The 19078-nt window shown below is 36.0% G+C and overlaps 2 protein-coding genes across 4 annotated transcripts in view; one reads left to right on the forward strand and one right to left on the reverse strand.

Moving 5' to 3' along the window:
• Positions 1-19078, forward strand: part of LOC109579481 (uncharacterized) — a 319803-nt gene that overhangs the window by 118361 nt on the left and 182364 nt on the right. The window lies entirely within an intron of this gene.
• Positions 1-19078, reverse strand: part of LOC105225307 (uncharacterized) — a 105189-nt gene that overhangs the window by 77658 nt on the left and 8453 nt on the right. For all 3 annotated transcript variants that reach the window (XM_049446673.1, XM_049446674.1, XM_049446672.1), the window contains exons 3-4: positions 3967-4304; positions 1813-1985 (exon numbers count right to left, since the gene is read on the reverse strand). In XM_049446673.1, the coding sequence (XP_049302630.1) occupies positions 1813-1985; positions 3967-4304 (511 nt within the window). The remainder of the gene's footprint in view (positions 1-1812; positions 1986-3966; positions 4305-19078) is intronic.

Raw genomic sequence — 19078 nt, forward strand, 5'->3', positions numbered from 1 at the left:
ATACAATTTCATGTTGTTAAATCGAAAGCTTAGACAATATAACGCACCACGTGCTAAGAAAAACCGAATAACCTAAAATGTTGGTTCTTTCATTTCTTGGACATGCGCTGACTATGTATCATTGCTTGCCTATGGAAAGGATTCTCATCTAACTAACTTGGGTTAGTTTATGGTGGATATCTGCTATTGCTTGTCTATCCAAATTCCAAACTACATATTGTTATGAGCATGGTATTTAAAACCTTAGGAATAAAATTACGATATTCAATACACTAACTAATGTGGGATCTAAAGTTGACGAATTAGAAAAAAGGAAGGTAAAGACGTAGAAGTTTGCTTTCGAGATAATTAGCAACACTGATTCCTGACTTAGCTGAGAACAATATTGGACCATAGATCAAGAAAACCACATGTGAGAGGCTTTCAAAGTTACTTTGAGGGGAAATTTGTTCAAAGGTCTCAATCATATCACTAATTAAATTCCATTTACAGCACTTTTTATATCTCTTCTGTTTCTTTTGATATTGCATTAGTGATATTGAGTCATCTTGATTCAATTGCTATAAGATTAAAGAAGTCTTTAAAAATTATCTATAGAGAACATGAACTTATTGCACTTATATGAACTTAGAATATCAAGGTCACACGCACCTATTATCTTCACATTCTATAATGAAAAAAAACCTTGCAAACATCTTGTCAGACTTTCACTTGCCTATTTATAGCAGCCTTTCGTACTAACTCCCTGCACTCTCCAGCAGAAATGCAATTGCATAAAATGTAATTTCATTTCTCAACTTTAATCGAGCGCCTGTCTGCTATAAAAATGCGATTTTTTCGATTACCTGCGTACGCGTTGACCTTCAATGGCGTTGAAAGCGGCAAAGTAGGCAGCTGACAGCTGTAGAATGGACATAATGCGCGAAAATAAGGAAATAAGTGCACTTAACTGCTACTAACTTGAGTACTTAGCTGTAAAGCAATCGCCACTCAGGCTCTAGAAGCGGCCATTTCTTCATTTCTACCTACCTATCACGCGCAGTGCTTACTGTTATCTGTTTAAAATTCTCAAGTTCATTTTCCTGCGCAGTTGAATTGGTGACTGGTGATTTGAGTGGCGTGAGAGTCCTTTCGAAATGCGATTTTTAAAATGTTATGGTGTTTTTTTGTTGTGGAGTGTGGAGTGCGCATGTAACACTGACGGGCTTTGGGCCGAAGGTTATTGCAAAGCAATAAAAGGGGCGCAAATATTATAATATAAATATTTTCGAGTTGTGCTTTTCTGTAATTTTTGTATATTTTTGTATGAGATAATAGGCTTTAAAAATTGTCTTTCAAAATATTATATATTTTTGATGAGTTTTTTTTTAGATTTTGCGCCCTAAGTTTAACAGCTTCTCAGCAAATATTAGACATTTCGATAATTGGGTTTCGAACCTGCAACTTTTTCAACAGCTTAAGAGTCAGGCACATACACATTTTTTTCACAAAACTCTCTCCTGTTTTTCGTTGTTATCCGACATTCAAAGCTTCTTTAAGCAATGCACCGCTGTGTCTTATTTTGGTCCACTAACTGACAGCGCGACACCAAAGCAAAAGACAGTCAACTTAAAACCTTATCTCTAATACTCCACATTTCACACTTTGTTGCTGCAGTGTTCACCTTACTTGCATTCTCGCCTTTGTTGATCATTTTCTACTATTATTTTTAGATTTTTGTATGTATGTGTGTCTGAGTTTTTGCATAGGTGTGCATGCGTTTGTGAATAGGTATGTGTATGCTTTGTTGCAGCTCATTCTTTCATTACTCACCTTACGCTGGAATTTAATTTCGTACCGATGCCCAGCTGAGTTAGACAGTGCAGCGTCGTCTCGCATGGCTCGCCGGACGGCAGTGGAAAGACAACATGATGAAAGTAGCCCTTGCGACTCGTCGTCCAGGTGACATGCTCGATTTCCAGTTTGGTGAGCAGCTCCTCGAGCACCTAGAAGCAAGCGCATATTGCCATGAACAAGAAATAGCAGAGCAAATGAGTAAAATGAGGAAGTAGGAACGAGAAGAGTGCGCTTTTAAAGTTTTAAAGTCACACGCAATGCAGCGTGTTGCATTACCAGAAGGAAAGCATTACTAGTAGGTAAACGAGTTTTATTATTTCCCTCTTCTTGTCTTTGCGAAAAATGCGCTTTGGTATTTGAGCCGACAATGAGTAATTGCCCAATAATTTCAATTGCAATTGCATTAACGGCAAACAACAGCAACAAAACACTTGATTGCATTCCATTTTGCACTCATTTCGCATCAATTGCTAGCTGCTAAAAATCTGCAATCAATCACTTGTGCTTGGATAAATTTGGAAAATACGCAGCGTTGCATATCGCTAGGCGTTTAAGGGCGTTTAAGCGAAGCGCATTGTCTAGCAGTGTTAGAGTAGCTGTAGGAAAATGTTTTTAGTTTACCTATAAGTGATTTGTGTTGCGAACATTAAAGCAGAATTTTTTTGGAGATACCTATGTACATATGTACATCGATAATACATTTTTTTAGGAAAAGTGCTATGAAAACCCAATCTTTATACTTCAAAATATTCCCACAAGTACATTTCTTCGTTCTTTTATTGAATAATTTTCACTATTAAAATATATGTATTTTATTATTTTTTTCCACTATTTGCTGCTTTTGAAATTAATGCGCCTGAAAGTGCGCAACACTGATGTGGTAAAGATAATTGCGCATAGATTTTGAATCAGTTTGTCACGCAAAGGGATTTTATTATTGATTTCCTCGCTATTTGCCGTACAAAAATGCTCCACGAGCTAATGCGCCTGAGAGTATGCAATGCTGTAATTTTAAAGCTAACTTCGCATGGATATTACATTAGTTTTGCTACTCAAATTGATTTCCTCATGCATCACTTTCACTATTCAAATTGATTTTATTATTTATTTTTCCAACTGTTGACAATCGAAAATGCTTTACGAGTTAATGCACCTGAAAGTATGCAACACTGTTGTGGTAAAGTTAACCACGCATAGATTTGAGATCAATTTTACTGTACAAATTGATTTTATTATTTATTTTGCCCGTAAACACCAAACGAGAATCTGTTACGAGTTATTGCGCCTGAAGGTATGCAATACCGTAATGGTAAAGCTAACCACGCATAGATCATGCATCACTTTCACTATTGAAATGGCTTTTATTATTTATTTTGTCACTATTTGCCAAGCGAAAATGCTTAAGGAGTTAATGCACCTGAAAATATGCAACGCTGAAATGCTAAAGTTAACCACGCATGCAATTGTCAAGCAGTTATTGAAGGGTTATTTATTTTTATACTCGAATTTGCGTTTATATATATTTTTGTACGATTTATTGCCACGGTAACAGCATGAATATCGTTCCAAAGATGTTTAAAAATTTAGATTGCAGCAAAAGCTACAAGGGATAGCTTGCAGAGGAAAGTGAAGCTATAAAAAAAGATTTCTCTTATATGCCTAATATCTTAGAAGTTGAAATCCAATTTAATAAGTAGCATCAGATAAGTCTTAAAGCCACAGACTCCGAATATTTTCACAAGAAAAAAAGCTTCGAAGTAAAGCTTCAACAGGTAAGCTTTTAGAGTCAAGTGAGGCTATAAAAAGTACACTTTTAACTTTCAAAATGTTTTTGAAATTGAAATTCAAAATCTCAGCCGCGTCATTAGCTATAGAATTCGAATATTTTCAAAAGCAAAAGTGTTCCTACAAGCAGAGTCTGAGATGGCTCGAGAGTTTTACAATTACAAAAGACCTCTCTTAACTTATACTATTGCTATAAGTCTCTGAAAGAGCCGAATTAACTCACTATAGCTTCTATAAGAACCACATAGCCTCCTACACTGCATTACCTAAATATACCATATACCCATACCACTAAAAACAAAAAAAAAAAAACTCATCCAACCGATATTCCCATCCAATACCCACCTTTTCCAGCGGCACCATTGCACTTTTATCATCCACTACCCTCGGTGATGCACGCTTTCCACCCACACCTAGACCACCTGCACCGCCGCCACCAACCTGCCCACGTCCTGCACCCATGCCACCCACACCACGTCCCATGCCGCGCTTGTAACGCGGTGCATGCTTATCACGTAGCTCAACTTCGAGACGCAGTATGCCGTTGTTGTTCTCCGGAAGATTGATGTTCAGATTATTATTACCAGCTGCTGCCGAGGTGACGGTGGTCGTTGGCGGTAATGGTGCGCGATGTGGCGGCGGTGCCGGCGGTGGCAATTCATTGTTGCCAGCTGGCGAAAAACCTGTTGAGGGAAAGAGAGTTTTGAATTAAGTACATGCGAAGAGGTCGGTTGCGGTGGATGAGCGTGTGATTGAATGGTGCAAGTGAAATTGTTCGTGGAAAGGTGTGTACCTGTGTCTATCGTGCAAATTGCAAATGAAGTTAATTTTGTGTACAGAAAATGTGTTGCAATCAAATATGAGTGTAGTAAGGGCTTTATTTTGTTGGTTGCAATGAGATGGATTATAATTGAAATTGCTGTTATTTGTAAAATTTTCCGGAAAAACTTTATGAAATTTAACAAAAATATTAAGCAATAAAATAGTGTGATACTTTTTATAAAATCGAGAAATATATAGACAAGATTGTAGGGTGCCCTACCCAGGCCATTAATAGCCCCATTATTGTACCAAGTGGCAACCGGCCTCATCCAAAACAAACAATCAAAGCTATGAATTTGCTAAAATACCTTATTTATTCCACCTCAGCTGCTGAATATCTCTAAAGTTGGAGTATTGGAAAGCGTGAAGGAATATATTTTTCTCACCCAGCTGAAGGCTGTACATTCGTAAGGTTAATGTTCCAGCATCACATCACGCGCTGTGTATGCTCTGCATGCTACATATGCCACTTAATCAAATTTCTTAGACCAAGTGTGAAAACTACGCATAGCCTTAGAAAGAAAGATTAAATATCAAGGAATGCCTTGCGACCTGTGGTTTATTGTACTCTCATCCATTATCACAACTTTTGTTTTTACCCAGTCAAATGAAAAGGGGCTTAGCAAAACTCTTGTATTAATGATTGCACTGTGTTCTCTCAAAATATATAATCTCCCGATAGCCTGACTCCTTCTTCTTGTGATTGCGCGGAAACCAAGGAGTATGTGCTCTGGTGGCTTAGATCTTTGGTTACAGAATTGAAACAGATGCGTGGAGCAGTACCCTAATATTTTCAGAAGGCATCGCAACCTAAAGTGAACTGTATCCAATAGCAGAAGCTGCCTTAATTTTTTCTAGGAAGACTGATTAGTTCTCGAATCGTTTTATATCTAACTTTCCAAGAAACGGCCTCGTCTGTCAAAGCCCAGGCACTAGTTGTAAATGGCGTTTTTTACTGGTGCTCTCCTCTTTTCTTAGCTTCTCTCGTGTGGTATGGGCATCTGAGGCTAAAAACAGTTCCAGTACTATCGGACTGGTTGTCACAATTTCTTTTGCCAGGATATTCGCATTTCAGACTAAAAAACTGAATATTAATCATTTAGTTTGAAGCTGTTCCTTTTATATCCCTCAATCCCTCTGTGAATACTCTACACACGATATGAAAAGCATATGTTTCAATGACTTCACTTCCGCGCCTAGATGTAGGCAACGCGTACGTGTTTGGGCTGTTATCAATTACGTATTTTTTTTTATTTTATTTTATTTTTTTTAACTTTTCTAACGGCTTTATATATTTTTATATTTATAACATATACAATTTTACAAATCAGTTGCTTTTATAAAATCGTTTTGCGAAAATCTAGTATGTATATATATTCATAAAACCAGTGAGAGTTATTGACGAAAAATTTCTTTGTATTTTAACAAAAAATGTTTCAAACATCGAATATCTCTTTCAAATTGCTAAAATATATTATTCTCAAAGTTGAAGTTTCAGCGCTTGAGGGTAGGCAAAATAATTTATTTTTATAAATAGGAGCTATATTTATGAAGCATTTTACTTATAATGACCTGTTGAGATATTAGTTAACTGTAATGTAATTTAATGAATTTTAATTTAATTTAATTTAATTTAATTTAATTAATTTTAATTTAATTTCATTCAATTTAATTTAATTTAATTTAATTTAATGTAATTTAATTTTACTTAATTTGATTAATTTTAATTTATTTTAATTTAATTCAATTTAATTTAGTTTAATTTAATTTAATTTATTTAATTTTAATTTAATTTAATTAATTTTAATTTAATTTAATTTAGTTTAATTTAATTTAAGTTAATTTTAATTTAATTTAACTTAGTTTAAGTTAATTTACTTTATTTTAATTTGATTTAATTTAATTTAAATTAATCTAATTTAATTTATTTTAGTTTATTTTAGTTTAATTAATTTTAATTTAATTTAACTTAATTTAATTAATTTTAATTTAAATTTTATCGGAAGTACTCATTATTTTAATGCGTCAACGCCTAAAAGTAGTCAATTTTTAAGTATTTGTGTATAAAGTAAATACTTCCAAGAAATAATTGCTTTTATAATTGTAATTTAAGATTACATTGAGTTTGCGTTCAAAGCTTAATTCTAACTAATATTCCAAAAAAGCTCGAAGGCTTCTTGGGAACAATAATTTGTACTACTAATTTCAATTTTATATTCATTCACACAAGATATTGTAGTGGTAAATTTAATAAGTAAATGATTTGCATACATCCTTTTATTTATCTTAGTTTATCATTAGGCTGATTAGAGTTAAGTAGAAGATAATTACAAGCGCTTTAAGCTCAAACTGTTAAAATGTTCAATATAATTTAGTTTGTCTGTTATTTCAAGCTTATTAACCACAAATATACGCTTATAGCTGGCAGCCTAGCTTTGCATTTAATTACACAAGGTGTTATACATTCTTAGGTAATATTTCATGCAGATAGCATTGTATTTACTGCTGCACATTATTTGGTATGAGATATAAATGGAGTGAAATTTTCGTCAATCTCAAGTCTACGAATCACCCTATGTGTACTAATATTTAGTAATGTGTCTGAAATCTCTAATAGATGAATAGCATACTGATTATGACAGTTGAATTTGGTTTTCATTTAACCCAAATTCACGGAGAATATTGATTGTTTTTGCAATAACTTTAACTTTATGTTTGTACAATTTTGCCTAATCAGTCTATTAGATAATTTTCAAGGTAGTTTTTAGCACTAGACATATTTATGTGTATGATATTGGCAACCACAAAATTTTACAGTGCTTATTCAGTGGTAATATTAACGTTTATAGTCTAAAAAGAGCACCTCATGGCATACATAAATACCTATCAGGCATGCAATCAATACAATATGCGCCTAAATGTAGGCCAATTGCTTATAAGGTTACTTTTTTACTTACATTAGCTTGCATGTTCTAAAGCATTACTTGATAGTTCACTGACATGTACGAGGAAAATATATATTATAAAATATAATGCACTTGAAGTGCCTACATCCAAAAAGGATGGCTAAGTTCGCAGCTGAAGGCACAAGCTTATCTTAATTTCTTATACCGATATCCGCTTGTGAATATAAAATTATATTGTATATCGAATGTATATGCAACCAACTGATATTGCAAGATTATCTTGTGAGCTATCGGTGAAAGCATTCAGAAGGAGATATCTCAGTTTTGGAGATACCTCAGTCTGAGTGGCAAAAGGGGTTTGAGAATTGGTTCAAACCCATGCAAAAGTGTATACATCTTTATGAAGAATATTTTGAAAACCTATAAAGTGATTTTTGACAATAATATTTGTTTCAGTTTTCATATATCGTAGTATAAAAGCTAACTCTCGTACACCAAAAGTCAGCATTAAGAATAAATTCACGTTTATTGTTTTTTAAAGCAAACTGAGAAAATAAGTTAATTGTAAATTTAATTTGCCCACAATTTTTATTTTTTTGTTTTGGTTTAAAAATTTCTTCTTTGCAAACCTGCGTGGTTGGGGGTTTCGTTCCAGTCAAATAATTTCCTTTTGCAAATTATTTTTCGCTTCGAGTCATTCTTGTTTTGGGTTTGTCATGTCAACTAGAATCAATGTTGGCTATAAGCAAATTATATAGCCTTTAACTGCCAAGCCAAATGAGCAAAGTGAAATGTAAAGAAATTGACAAGTCAACCATTTTGAAAGTAGCCACTATTTGCCAAAAGTGCTTTGAACTGAAATGTCAGCAATTGTGCCAAAAGTCAAAGTATGTAAGCTGAAATTGCTGCCGGCAAGCAGAGGACATTTTCCAAAAACACATAGAGTCCGAAAATTCAAAGGCACTGTAGGAAAAAGTTCTCGTAAATTTGAAAAAATATTAATTATATTTCAACTGATTATTATTGATTTGATTACAGAAGTTTCAATACCCAAATTGCAAAGGTTATCAAAAAGCCTTACTTGCATAAATTTGTTGAAAAAAGTATATCCTTATTTAACAGTTTTTCCTACAGTGTATGCTAACCTGTCACCTTATTAAGCGCACAATGTTGTGAAAAGTTTCGACACACAGCCGTGTCTGCTCTATTCATATTCACTTAAATGTCGTGGCGCATAGCTATGAACATAATATATATATATGTATATGTACACCGTGCCCTTATGTTGCCAATATTTGACTTTGCTGTGCAATTTGCAGCACTCTTTGCATTGTTGCCAAATCAAAATCCCAGTTTGTCGCAAGCATCCATTCTAGTGTGTCTAAATTTCCTGGCAACATTCCCTCTAATAGCTGATTCGTGCTTAGTATATAAAGTCTTTACGGGTATATCTGCTTATGTGTGAATGCCAGCAGTTAAAACAAGTAATAGTAAGTTAGGGACTACAATATTATTAACTAGTTGCAAACTAGTTACAAGCTGATCCAACTGGACCAGAAATAAAGAATTTTTTTTTGGAATTTAAGGATCTAGAATCCAAAATCCTCTCAATCAATCAATCATTTTCTTTCAATTGAACCATATGCCGGGCCAAACTCATTCTCTCACATAATATTCTTAAAAAATTTTATTATTTTTCTATAAAAAAAAAAATATTTAAGGATTATTAATTTGTGAAAATATTTATACACACCAAAAAACTATTTTCATACCCAAAATGCAAACCTCTCAATTCGCCCATATGTATGCCCCGACCCACTCCACTTCACCACTGGGTACAACTGTTTGCTTGACATTATTATTGACTTGTCATTCGATGCTAAATACACAGTTATTGCTACGCTTATTGTTTGTTTTGTATTTCATAGCATAAAATCCCGGAGGATAAGAGCAATACAAAACGAATTTTGTGAGACGGAAGCGAAAAGCTCTTGTTGGCTAACTGTCAGCGCTGACATACCCGCATACGAGTAAATGCTTATAACCACAAACACATGCACACGCACACACATATGCAGGGAAGCGAAGGCTGCCGTCTATGCCATGGCATTTCTAGTCGTGATATGCAGAGAAAACTATTTTTGTAGTTGTTGTAGTATTTGCATTTAACCGGTCACTACCAGCAGTGGAGATATTGATGCACACACAGAGGCACACATACACACACAAGCATTTAAAGTTGAAAATTATACGTGTATTTATAGCTTTGGCAGCCTCACGGCATTACAAGTAACCTACATAACGGAGTTGTTGTTGTTGTTGTTGAAGTATTTGCCAACCATCAATAACTCAAATAATCATTATTGTCATCGACAGTTGCAAGCGCATTGTGTCAGTATAAACTATCCATAACCAACCGTTGCTGTGGTGTATTGTCGGGATCATGCGGCCAACGGCATATCAAGACATAAAATCTTATGCGCTCACATTCTCCTAACGGTGCTTAACATTTGCCCATAAATGTTGGTGAGCACTGTGTGGGTGTGTGTATAAGAGACTTTGCGTGTGTGTGTATCTGAGACTTTCTCATGTATATGCTACTTCATATGTATATCTGCACCTAAGTATGTGCTTGCGTATGCTTGTATTTGCCTGACCGTGTGCTTGAAACCTGGAAATCTAGTAAATGATTGTAGGTTGTTGGGTCAAAGCAACGAAATATTTATTCTTGTTAAGTGGTTTTTCTTACGTGAAGCATTCATGCTGCGGTGTGCACATTTTTCAACCCTGATATTACATTACAAGCTTGTTTGCGCCAGAAAATATGCGAAGTGAGATAAGTTTAGAACATTTATGTTATGCTCAGTGTTTTTATTTAATGAAATACGTTTGAGTATGCTCTATGTGGGTTATTTTTAATCTTTTAAAGCGTAAATAAACATGAAAAAATGTTAGCATTACTAGCACAGAAGCTTTAGCATCCTTTTGGAGCATTGCTTATAGCTAGCTATAGATTCTGAAAGGTCAATTTGTATGGCAGCTATATGTTATAGTGCCCCGACATCAGCGGTTTCAGCAGCTGAGCAGCCTCTTGGGAAAAAAATTGCATGTACCGAATTTCAGGCCGATATCTCAAAACGTAAGGGACTATTTATGCATACAGACAGGCAGATAAGTATAATATAGTATATCCGGCGTTTTAAATTATACTGAAGTAATAAAGAAGTTGAAGAACCGAGAGAGCAAAAACTGATATAACATTCTATAAATTTGAAAAAATAATGTTAACTACATATTGTCACATAAAATCTAAAATAACGTATCATCAAAATAAAGCGAAATTGAGTTTTTTATTGCTCACGATTCATTACATCATATTACATATTATTCAGTTTCCGCTGTCATATATAAGCAATATATAACCATTTTATAATCAAAACTCAAATTTCATTTATTGTTTTAAATTTTCTGAATAATGATATGAATTGTGTAAATTTGTAGCACATAAAAATAATTAAATACTAAAAATTTTATGAATCCCGAAATTTCGGGATTATACTCAGTCCCTTCGGAAACCCGAAAATTTTCGAAAATCTTTTAAACAAAAAATTTTTGAAAACGAAATTTCGGGATTTCAGTCAATTTTTTCGGGATTCAATAAATTTTCAAAAATTCACTTAAAGAAAATATTATTTTGATAATAGTGAAGTATTTTTTTTTTTGTAAAAAAATTTAAGTTTTCGGGTTCAATATTTCGGGATTTCTTACATTTTCGAAATGTAAGGCTTTTAGGGATTTCTATAACTTTCTAAAAGTATATATGTAAATGATTTTTTGTTGTTGAAAAAAAATTTCAAAAATTTTTCAAAATTCATTTATAAAATTTCGGGATTCCAGTAAAACATTCCGAGGTTGCAAAATGTTTCCAAATGTAGAATAATTCGGGATACCGATAATCTTTTAAGTGCTTTAATTTTATTTTTATTTAGGGTTTTTAGTAAATTATTTCGGTATTTCGAAATTGGACAAATGTAAGCCATTTCGGCACAACTTTCTTTTATATATGTATATACATAGATATACTTGTATGTATATTATATAAGCAGGCTTATAACTTTTATCAAGTAATGACTCGCTGAAACTCAACTGTTCGATCTGATTAGATTTTTACAACTTTTGTCAAGCTTATATTTATACTTCAAGCTTCTCATAACCATTTATTTGATTTAATTATAAGTTAAAAGCAAAAGCTTATGAAATTTAAGAAAATTCCATTCCACAAAAAATTTTAACTCAAGTTTGATCAAATGTAAAAATTAGTGAATTTTGCATTAAGTTTTGCTTTGAATTGCAATATTTAAAGATTAAAAAAAAACATAATCCCGAAAACTTTATTCTAGTGTCTTACACTCTCAAACAGGAATATTTTTTCTTAGAATATGCATAGGCTCATCTTAACTCTTAATTTTTTTTATTTTTGGCTCACTTTAAAATATATTTATTTATATTGATCAAGCATTCTTCTCTATATTTCTCACAACTTAAGAAGTTTCACAAGACTTACAACTATGAAAAATATGGCTTATCGCAAAACCCAATCAGGCAACACCAATATGACATTATGAAAAATGATGTCATCGTTATCCAACAGCGGAAGCACTACATGTATTACACAGACACACTTATACACCATAAATATGCATGTATGTGTTGATTAAAATGATAATGTTACATGCGTTCAGTCAAAATTTATTTCCACCACGATTTATTACTTTTATGATTCGCCATGGTTAGCTGAGACTGCTGACAAAGCAATCACTCGCTGGCGATAACAAAGGCGCTTGAAGCAAAGCCACAGCCGCAAGAGTATGGCAACCGCGCCTGTGTGTGTTTGTGTGCTTGCAAATAGCTTAATAGAGTCACTTCGCTAACCGCAAAAATCGCGTGATTCTACGCTATCAAATGTTTGCCAATACGTCATCGTTTCCTGTTTTTCTTCTCACCCTTCAAGCATAGAAATTTTCGCTGAGTTTTCAATATCGCGCGGAAGCGGCCACAGCAGCGAGGCAAGTGATATGTAAAATCATTTGATTAATGTGGCATTTTTTCTCAGCCACCAGCTTAACATTGCCACTTCGTTGACTAGCAACAACGACAACAATGCGAGTATGTTGTAAGAAAACTTGAGATTGTCGCTTATCAAAGCGCTTGTACATTGACTTTGGTTGGCGCGAGGAGTCATGTCAATGTTGCCAATTTTTTCGCGTATGACATTTCCACAATCATGTTATAATAGTTGTTTTTGGTCACAGATTTCCTCGTATGTACATACTTGTATGTGTATGTAGGGCCTGTAGGAATTTGCTAACTTCATATACACTCCATAGAAAATTATATTCAGAATGGAAATATTTCGTTCAATAAAGTATCCCTTGGGTAGTAACGCTACACATTTTTCAACCGAATCTAAGTATTTTGCCATTTTAAGCCACAACTTTCCGAAGAGTTATCACTGAAAAAATATCCTCCCCACTTCCACTTTTCCTACAAGGCATGTATGTATACATATTCATAATATATATAAGTATCTATGTAGCTGACTGTAGTTTCGGTTATAAATTTTTCCAAAGCCTTTTGGCGCCAATATCTGTGATACTTGATGCCACGGAAATGATAAATAATATTCACTTGATAACACTCACAGCAGCCTTTTCAGCCTAACGACATTAGCGCATGGAACTTTTTTGGAAAATTTTGTAAAATGCAGGTATCATTTCCGTCAGTTTTAAGGTGATAGAGCAAAGGTTATAGCTTAGTTGAGGTTTTTTGATACACTGGTGCTATATAATTTTATTTATTAAATTGTTTTTATTTGTTCGTAAGTCACTGAAAACAACTGCTTCATTTTGAAAAATATGTATATGGCATTTATTTGTAGAGCGCATCCCGTGAAAAGAGTATTGACTCACACTACCTCTTCATTGATTTCGAAGCTGTTTTTGGTAGAACGAAAAAGAGCTCACTGCCAGGATTTCTGAGTTTGGCAACCCCGTGAAACTAATACGGCTATGTAAACTGACGTTAAACAATACCAAAAGCACCATCAGGATCGGGAAGGACCTCGCCATGACGTCTGATACCTAATGAAGCTTTTGACAAAACAACTTCTTATCGTGCGACTTCTTCAATCTACTCCGGCAGAAAGTAATTCGAGCTACATAAATAAACGGAGAAGGTACCATCTTCTATAAGAGTGTACAACTGCTGTCGTACGCCGATGACATCGATATCATTGGCCATAACAACCGAGTCGTTAGTTCTGCTTTCTCCAGGTCTAACAAAGAAGCGAAGCATATGAGTCTAGTAGTAGAAAAAGGCAAGACGCAATATCTCCTGTCATCAAACAAACAGTCGTTGCACTGGCGACTTGGTCTACGTCACTGTTTACAAAGTTCGTTGTGTTTAACGTGTGTACCTGCTGATGTCAGCCTTAGGCGTGGCGCTTAAAAGCATGGCGGTTCAAATTTTGGGTTCGGCACCCGGTTGCTATGCAATTCCACATTCAACTGACAAAGTGTTAATTCTTCCCGCATTCTGGTTTCGGTTGGGTCCCGAATGTCATTCAGTACTCTACCTCCGCCCCACAAAGCCACCTGACTATCATGCCCCTAAGCAGTAAACTCAGTCCAGACTCATACAGCATTTCAAGTCTGGGTTACTCTAAACAAACCGAACGTCCCGAATGTACGCATAAGTCACTGGACCGTTAGGTCTATTGTCCCAGCCATCACCTACACCTGACCGTAGTATTTAGTAGCCGCCTGATCCCTAGATGTTCTTCCCGCTCCACATCATCATCTGAAATCCAGTCATTCCGCAGAAAGGTGGTTTTGGCTCCCTACGTTTGCCTGAAGTTGCTCCTTTACATTTGCCAAGGGTGAAGTGTAACACATTATTTTACTCATCGTAAGCCCCAGGTATTTAACTTGCGTCACAAACCTGATGCTGACCCCATTAACCCGAACAATCGGTGGACGAACTGGCGACATTCTGCCCTTAAGCAGCATTTTCACCGTTTCGTCCATCGATATGTCTACTCCCACAACTAACCCCATGAATTTCTAAAAATAGTCATCCCGCCCGCTCTACCTCAAACCAGAAGAAGAAGGTCATCCCCATACGCGCAACATTTACAGAGTGGATCGAGTTGCCCAGGCAGAGAGTTTATCATGACATTCCAAATATATGGACCGCAGGTGGAACCCTGCGGGCAGGCACGAACCCATATTCGCACTTAATTTCATGCCAACTAGAGAGGCCTTCCCGTCTGACAAGTAACTCCGCCAAAGAGTAGTTACCGTACAGCCAAGCTCCTCCAGTCGTTGTATCACACGTTCCCAGCTTAGGTAGTCAAACACCCACTTGAAGTCAACAAATTTGCCCAGGATATATTTTTTTACTTTCTCCCTAACAACATTGTGGTCATCAAATCATGCATCCTCTATACAGCTTCCTTTTCTGAACTCAGGCAGTATGACCGACCACATACCCCGCGTTATCTCATAAAGTCGCTCCAGCATAACTCTTTCCAGCACTTTTCAAAGTACAGAAATGAGACTGATGTTTTGATAAGAACGAAGACGGCTCCTGATCTTATCAGCGGACTTCAGAAGAGGAACAATCCTAGCACTTTTTCACTCGCGTGGAGAGTATTCCTTCCAGATGCACTTATTATATACGGCTCCGAGTATTCTAGAATGAACATACTTAGAGGTGTACTGTCTGAGGAGGTTGGCATTGAGTATCACAATAATAAGAGATTTCAAGTCATATTGGGTATTATAGATAGCTCAGGTACCAACACATATTGTATTATAACGGGTGATTTTTTTGAGGTTAGGATTTTCATGCATTAGTATTTGACAGATCACGTGGGATTTCAGACATGGTGTCAAAGAGAAAGATGCTCAGTATGCTTTGACATTTCATCATGAATAGACTTACTAACGAGCAACGCTTGCAAATCATTGAATTTTATTACCAAAATCAGTGTTCGGTTCGAAATGTGTTTATCGACAAATTTTGTTCAGCGATGAGGCTCATTTCTGGTTGAATGGCTACGTAAATAAGCAAAATTGCCGCATTTGGGGTGAAGAGCAACCAGAAGCCGTTCAAGAACTGCCCATGCATCCCGAAAAATGCACTGTTTGGTGTGGTTTGTACGCTGGTGGAATCATTGGACCGTATTTTTTCAAAGATGCTGTTGGACGCAACGTTACGGTGAATGGCGATCGCTATCGTTCGATGCTAACAAACCTTTTGTTGCCAAAAATGGAAGAACTGAACTTGGTTGACATGTGGTTTCAACAAGATGGCGCTACATGCCACACAGCTCGCGATTCTATGGCCATTTTGAGGGAAAACTTCGGACAACAATTCATCTCAAGAAATGGACCCGTAAGTTGGCCACCAAGATCATGCGATTTAACGCCTTTAGACTATTTTTTGTGGGGCTACGTCAAGTCTAAAGTCTACAGAAATAAGCCAGCAACTATTCCAGCTTTGGAAGACAACATTTCCGAAGAAATTCGGGCTATTCCGGCCGAAATGCTCGAAAAAGTTGCCCAAAATTGGACTTTCCGAATGGACCACCTAAGACGCAGCCGCGGTCAACATTTAAATGAAATTATCTTCAAAAAGTAAATGTCATGAACCAATCTAACGTTTCAAATAAAGAACCGATGAGATTTTGCAAATTTTATGCGTTTTTTTTTTTTAAAAAGTTATCAAGCTCTAAAAAATCACCCTATATAACAAAATAAATTCAAACGGAACTAATGACATGTGACAAGGCTGACTCCAAATGAGCAGATTCGAGGAACTAAAATCGAATATATATTTAGACAGATAGACGAAATGTTGGCTGGACAGGGCGAAATCGACTCTGCTCTTTATGCGGAATATTTATATATATAAACTTTATGAGGTCTCCTACATTTATTTCTGAATATTTCGTGGCAAACTTAATATACCTTTTTAAAAATAAAAAAAAATAATAAAATTGGAGAGCTCAATAATTGAATATATAAAATAAATATTTTTTTAAATTTTATCTAAGCTAAAAAAATTGAATGCAAACTCTAAGCAGGCCGACACCCACAACTAATCCGGTGACCTACTTTGGCGCACTCGCACGCACGCAGTTTATTAGAAATGCATAGATCGAAGGCGCGGCGCAATACGCTGCACCATTTTATATGCACCCCCACACATACACACAAACGCACAGCAGAAATAAATTAACAGCAAACTAAGTTCAATAAAAAGTTGCCTCAGCTGCTGGCAATTTCATTTTCAATTTAAATGCAGCAAAGCTTCTGCCAATTGTCACCAATGAGTGCCGTCGAATGCATGAGCACAGAGCGGCCCTGAATACCGTTAGCATAACAGCAACACTAGCAGTAGCAACAACAAAAGCCAATATTGAGTATACACCGTTAGATGTGCCGTTAGCAGATTTGTAAGCTATTTATGCGAAAAGTTACTTAAGTGTTAATGCAACATGCGCTTAATCCAGCAGCAACAGCGCGCCACTATACATAGTGGCAACAATAATACGCGCAGTGCCACATGCCGCACAGTGCTGCAACCTTTACTCCTGCTAAGCGCAAAACAACAACAACTCGCGATGATTTTGCCAATTTACTTGCTCACTGCACTCACATTACGGCAACTGCATGCTGCATGCTTCCAGCGCTGTTGCATACGTAGAGCCTGTGGGTGGAGGAGCTAATACCATTCTAACTAGTGTGCTACAACAACAATAAACGTATAACAACTCAGCGAACTTTTTATGATGTGTCATGCTTTATTTATGCCATTTGTAGTGCAACATGGGTGCCACTGTCGCAGGCGAGTCGCGCATACAAGTGACTGAAGTTGGAGATTTGTGAACATTTGTCGACGTCGACACACATGTACATGCGTGCGCTCGTTATATACAGTGTTTGGAGTTATATGCGCAAATCTCAAGAGCTTAGCAAGTGTAAGTGCGACTGCGAATGACTTGCGAACACCCACAAAAATATCAAATCTCTTTTCGGAATGTTGTTGAAGTGGAAAGAAGTAATGAAAGCAAGTGAAAGAATATTAAGTTAGGAAGCACCCGATTAATAGATGATCTACTTAGTAACTTTTATGTTTCAAACATGGGTGCTATATTTCGGTATGGACTGGAGATTTCGTTTATTGAACGAAAGTTTTAACCGAATAGCTCATTTGTGGGTATTCCTTCACTAATTTTTGGAGTTTTTTTTTATAGAAAAAGTAACGTGTTTATACTAAAGCTATTTTTACTAATTTCGTAATTTTGATATACTGTACATATTTTTACAAAAATATATAATATAAAAAGAATTATTTTTAGAAAATATAATAATATACATAAAAATATTTACATTAAAATGGGCCGGCCAAAATTTGTTCTAAAGAAAAACGGAATCTCATCAATCATCAGAAGGAAAATCTTACAAGTTTATAGAAGAAAAATAAAAACAAAATCCAGAAACAAGCGAACAAAAAGAAGCTTTCTCGGATACTAGTTCATGAAAGTTGTAGCTTTGGCCCGAGAAATGCCATTTTATACTTAAAAAAATAGGAATTTGTTAAATCTTAGTGTCACTGCTGCCACAATAAGAAAAAGTCGATAACAGCTAAACTCTATAGCAGAAGCCTAAGAAAAGTGTCATTACTTAAATCCCGGCATGTGTACGATTTTGATAGCCATGGAATCGTCCCCAAAGAATTTGTTCCACCGGGGAAAACTGTGAATCAAGTCTACTATTGCGAAGTACTCGAAAGATTGCGAAAACGAGTCAACAGGGTGCGCCCAGACATCGCTCGTAACTGGATCCTTCATTACGATAACGCGCCGTGCCACACCACCCTCAGCGTGTCCCAGTATTTGGCCTCTAAAGGGATCGCCGTGTTGCAACAGCCGCCTTATTCGCCCGACATGTCACTCTGTGACTTCTTTTTGTTTCCTAAAACAAAATCGGTGGTCAAAGGAACCCATTTTGAGTCAATTACGGACATCCAGGCGGCCGTGACGAGGGTACTCGCGGACATCCCAGTCGATGCGTTCCAGAAAGGTTACGAAGCATGAACAACGCGCTGGAATCGCTATATAGCTGCCCAAGAGGACTACTTTGAAGGAGATGGCAGAGTTGTAGAATAATTTCCAATATACGGTTTATAGAATCAGTCTCATTACTTATTTGTCATACCTCGTAGGTCAGAGTTCAATTTGCTGCAGAGCAGTTGCATTGGCCAGTCGAAAAATAGCGCAACATATTGTGGTCCAAAGAAACAAAAATTGTATATATGGTTCCTGAGGACGCCGACAGTATGTACGAAGGCCAGTAAATGCTTCGGTTGATTCTAAATATGTTTCACGGAGGGTACTTCTTACATATGTATAAAGAGAAATCAGACTACAGTTAGATTTCAGTAGTTACTTCCAGATGAGAATACCGTCAACATGGAGAGTAGTTATGTATAATAGTACCGACGGGTTCAAAATGGTCTGCGGTGTAAGGACTGGGGTATACTCCGAGTATCTCTATATCCCTCAATCTTTCCGTCTAAAAAGCTCGGCTATCTTCCTAGCAGAAGTACTAGCAAAGAGAAGGCCTCTGTAGTTCTACATTTTCGCAGACGAGTTGGCCAAG

This window comes from Bactrocera dorsalis, chromosome 1 (genome assembly GCF_023373825.1).
Source record: "Bactrocera dorsalis isolate Fly_Bdor chromosome 1, ASM2337382v1, whole genome shotgun sequence".
NCBI classification, from domain to species: Eukaryota; Metazoa; Arthropoda; class Insecta; order Diptera; family Tephritidae; genus Bactrocera; species Bactrocera dorsalis.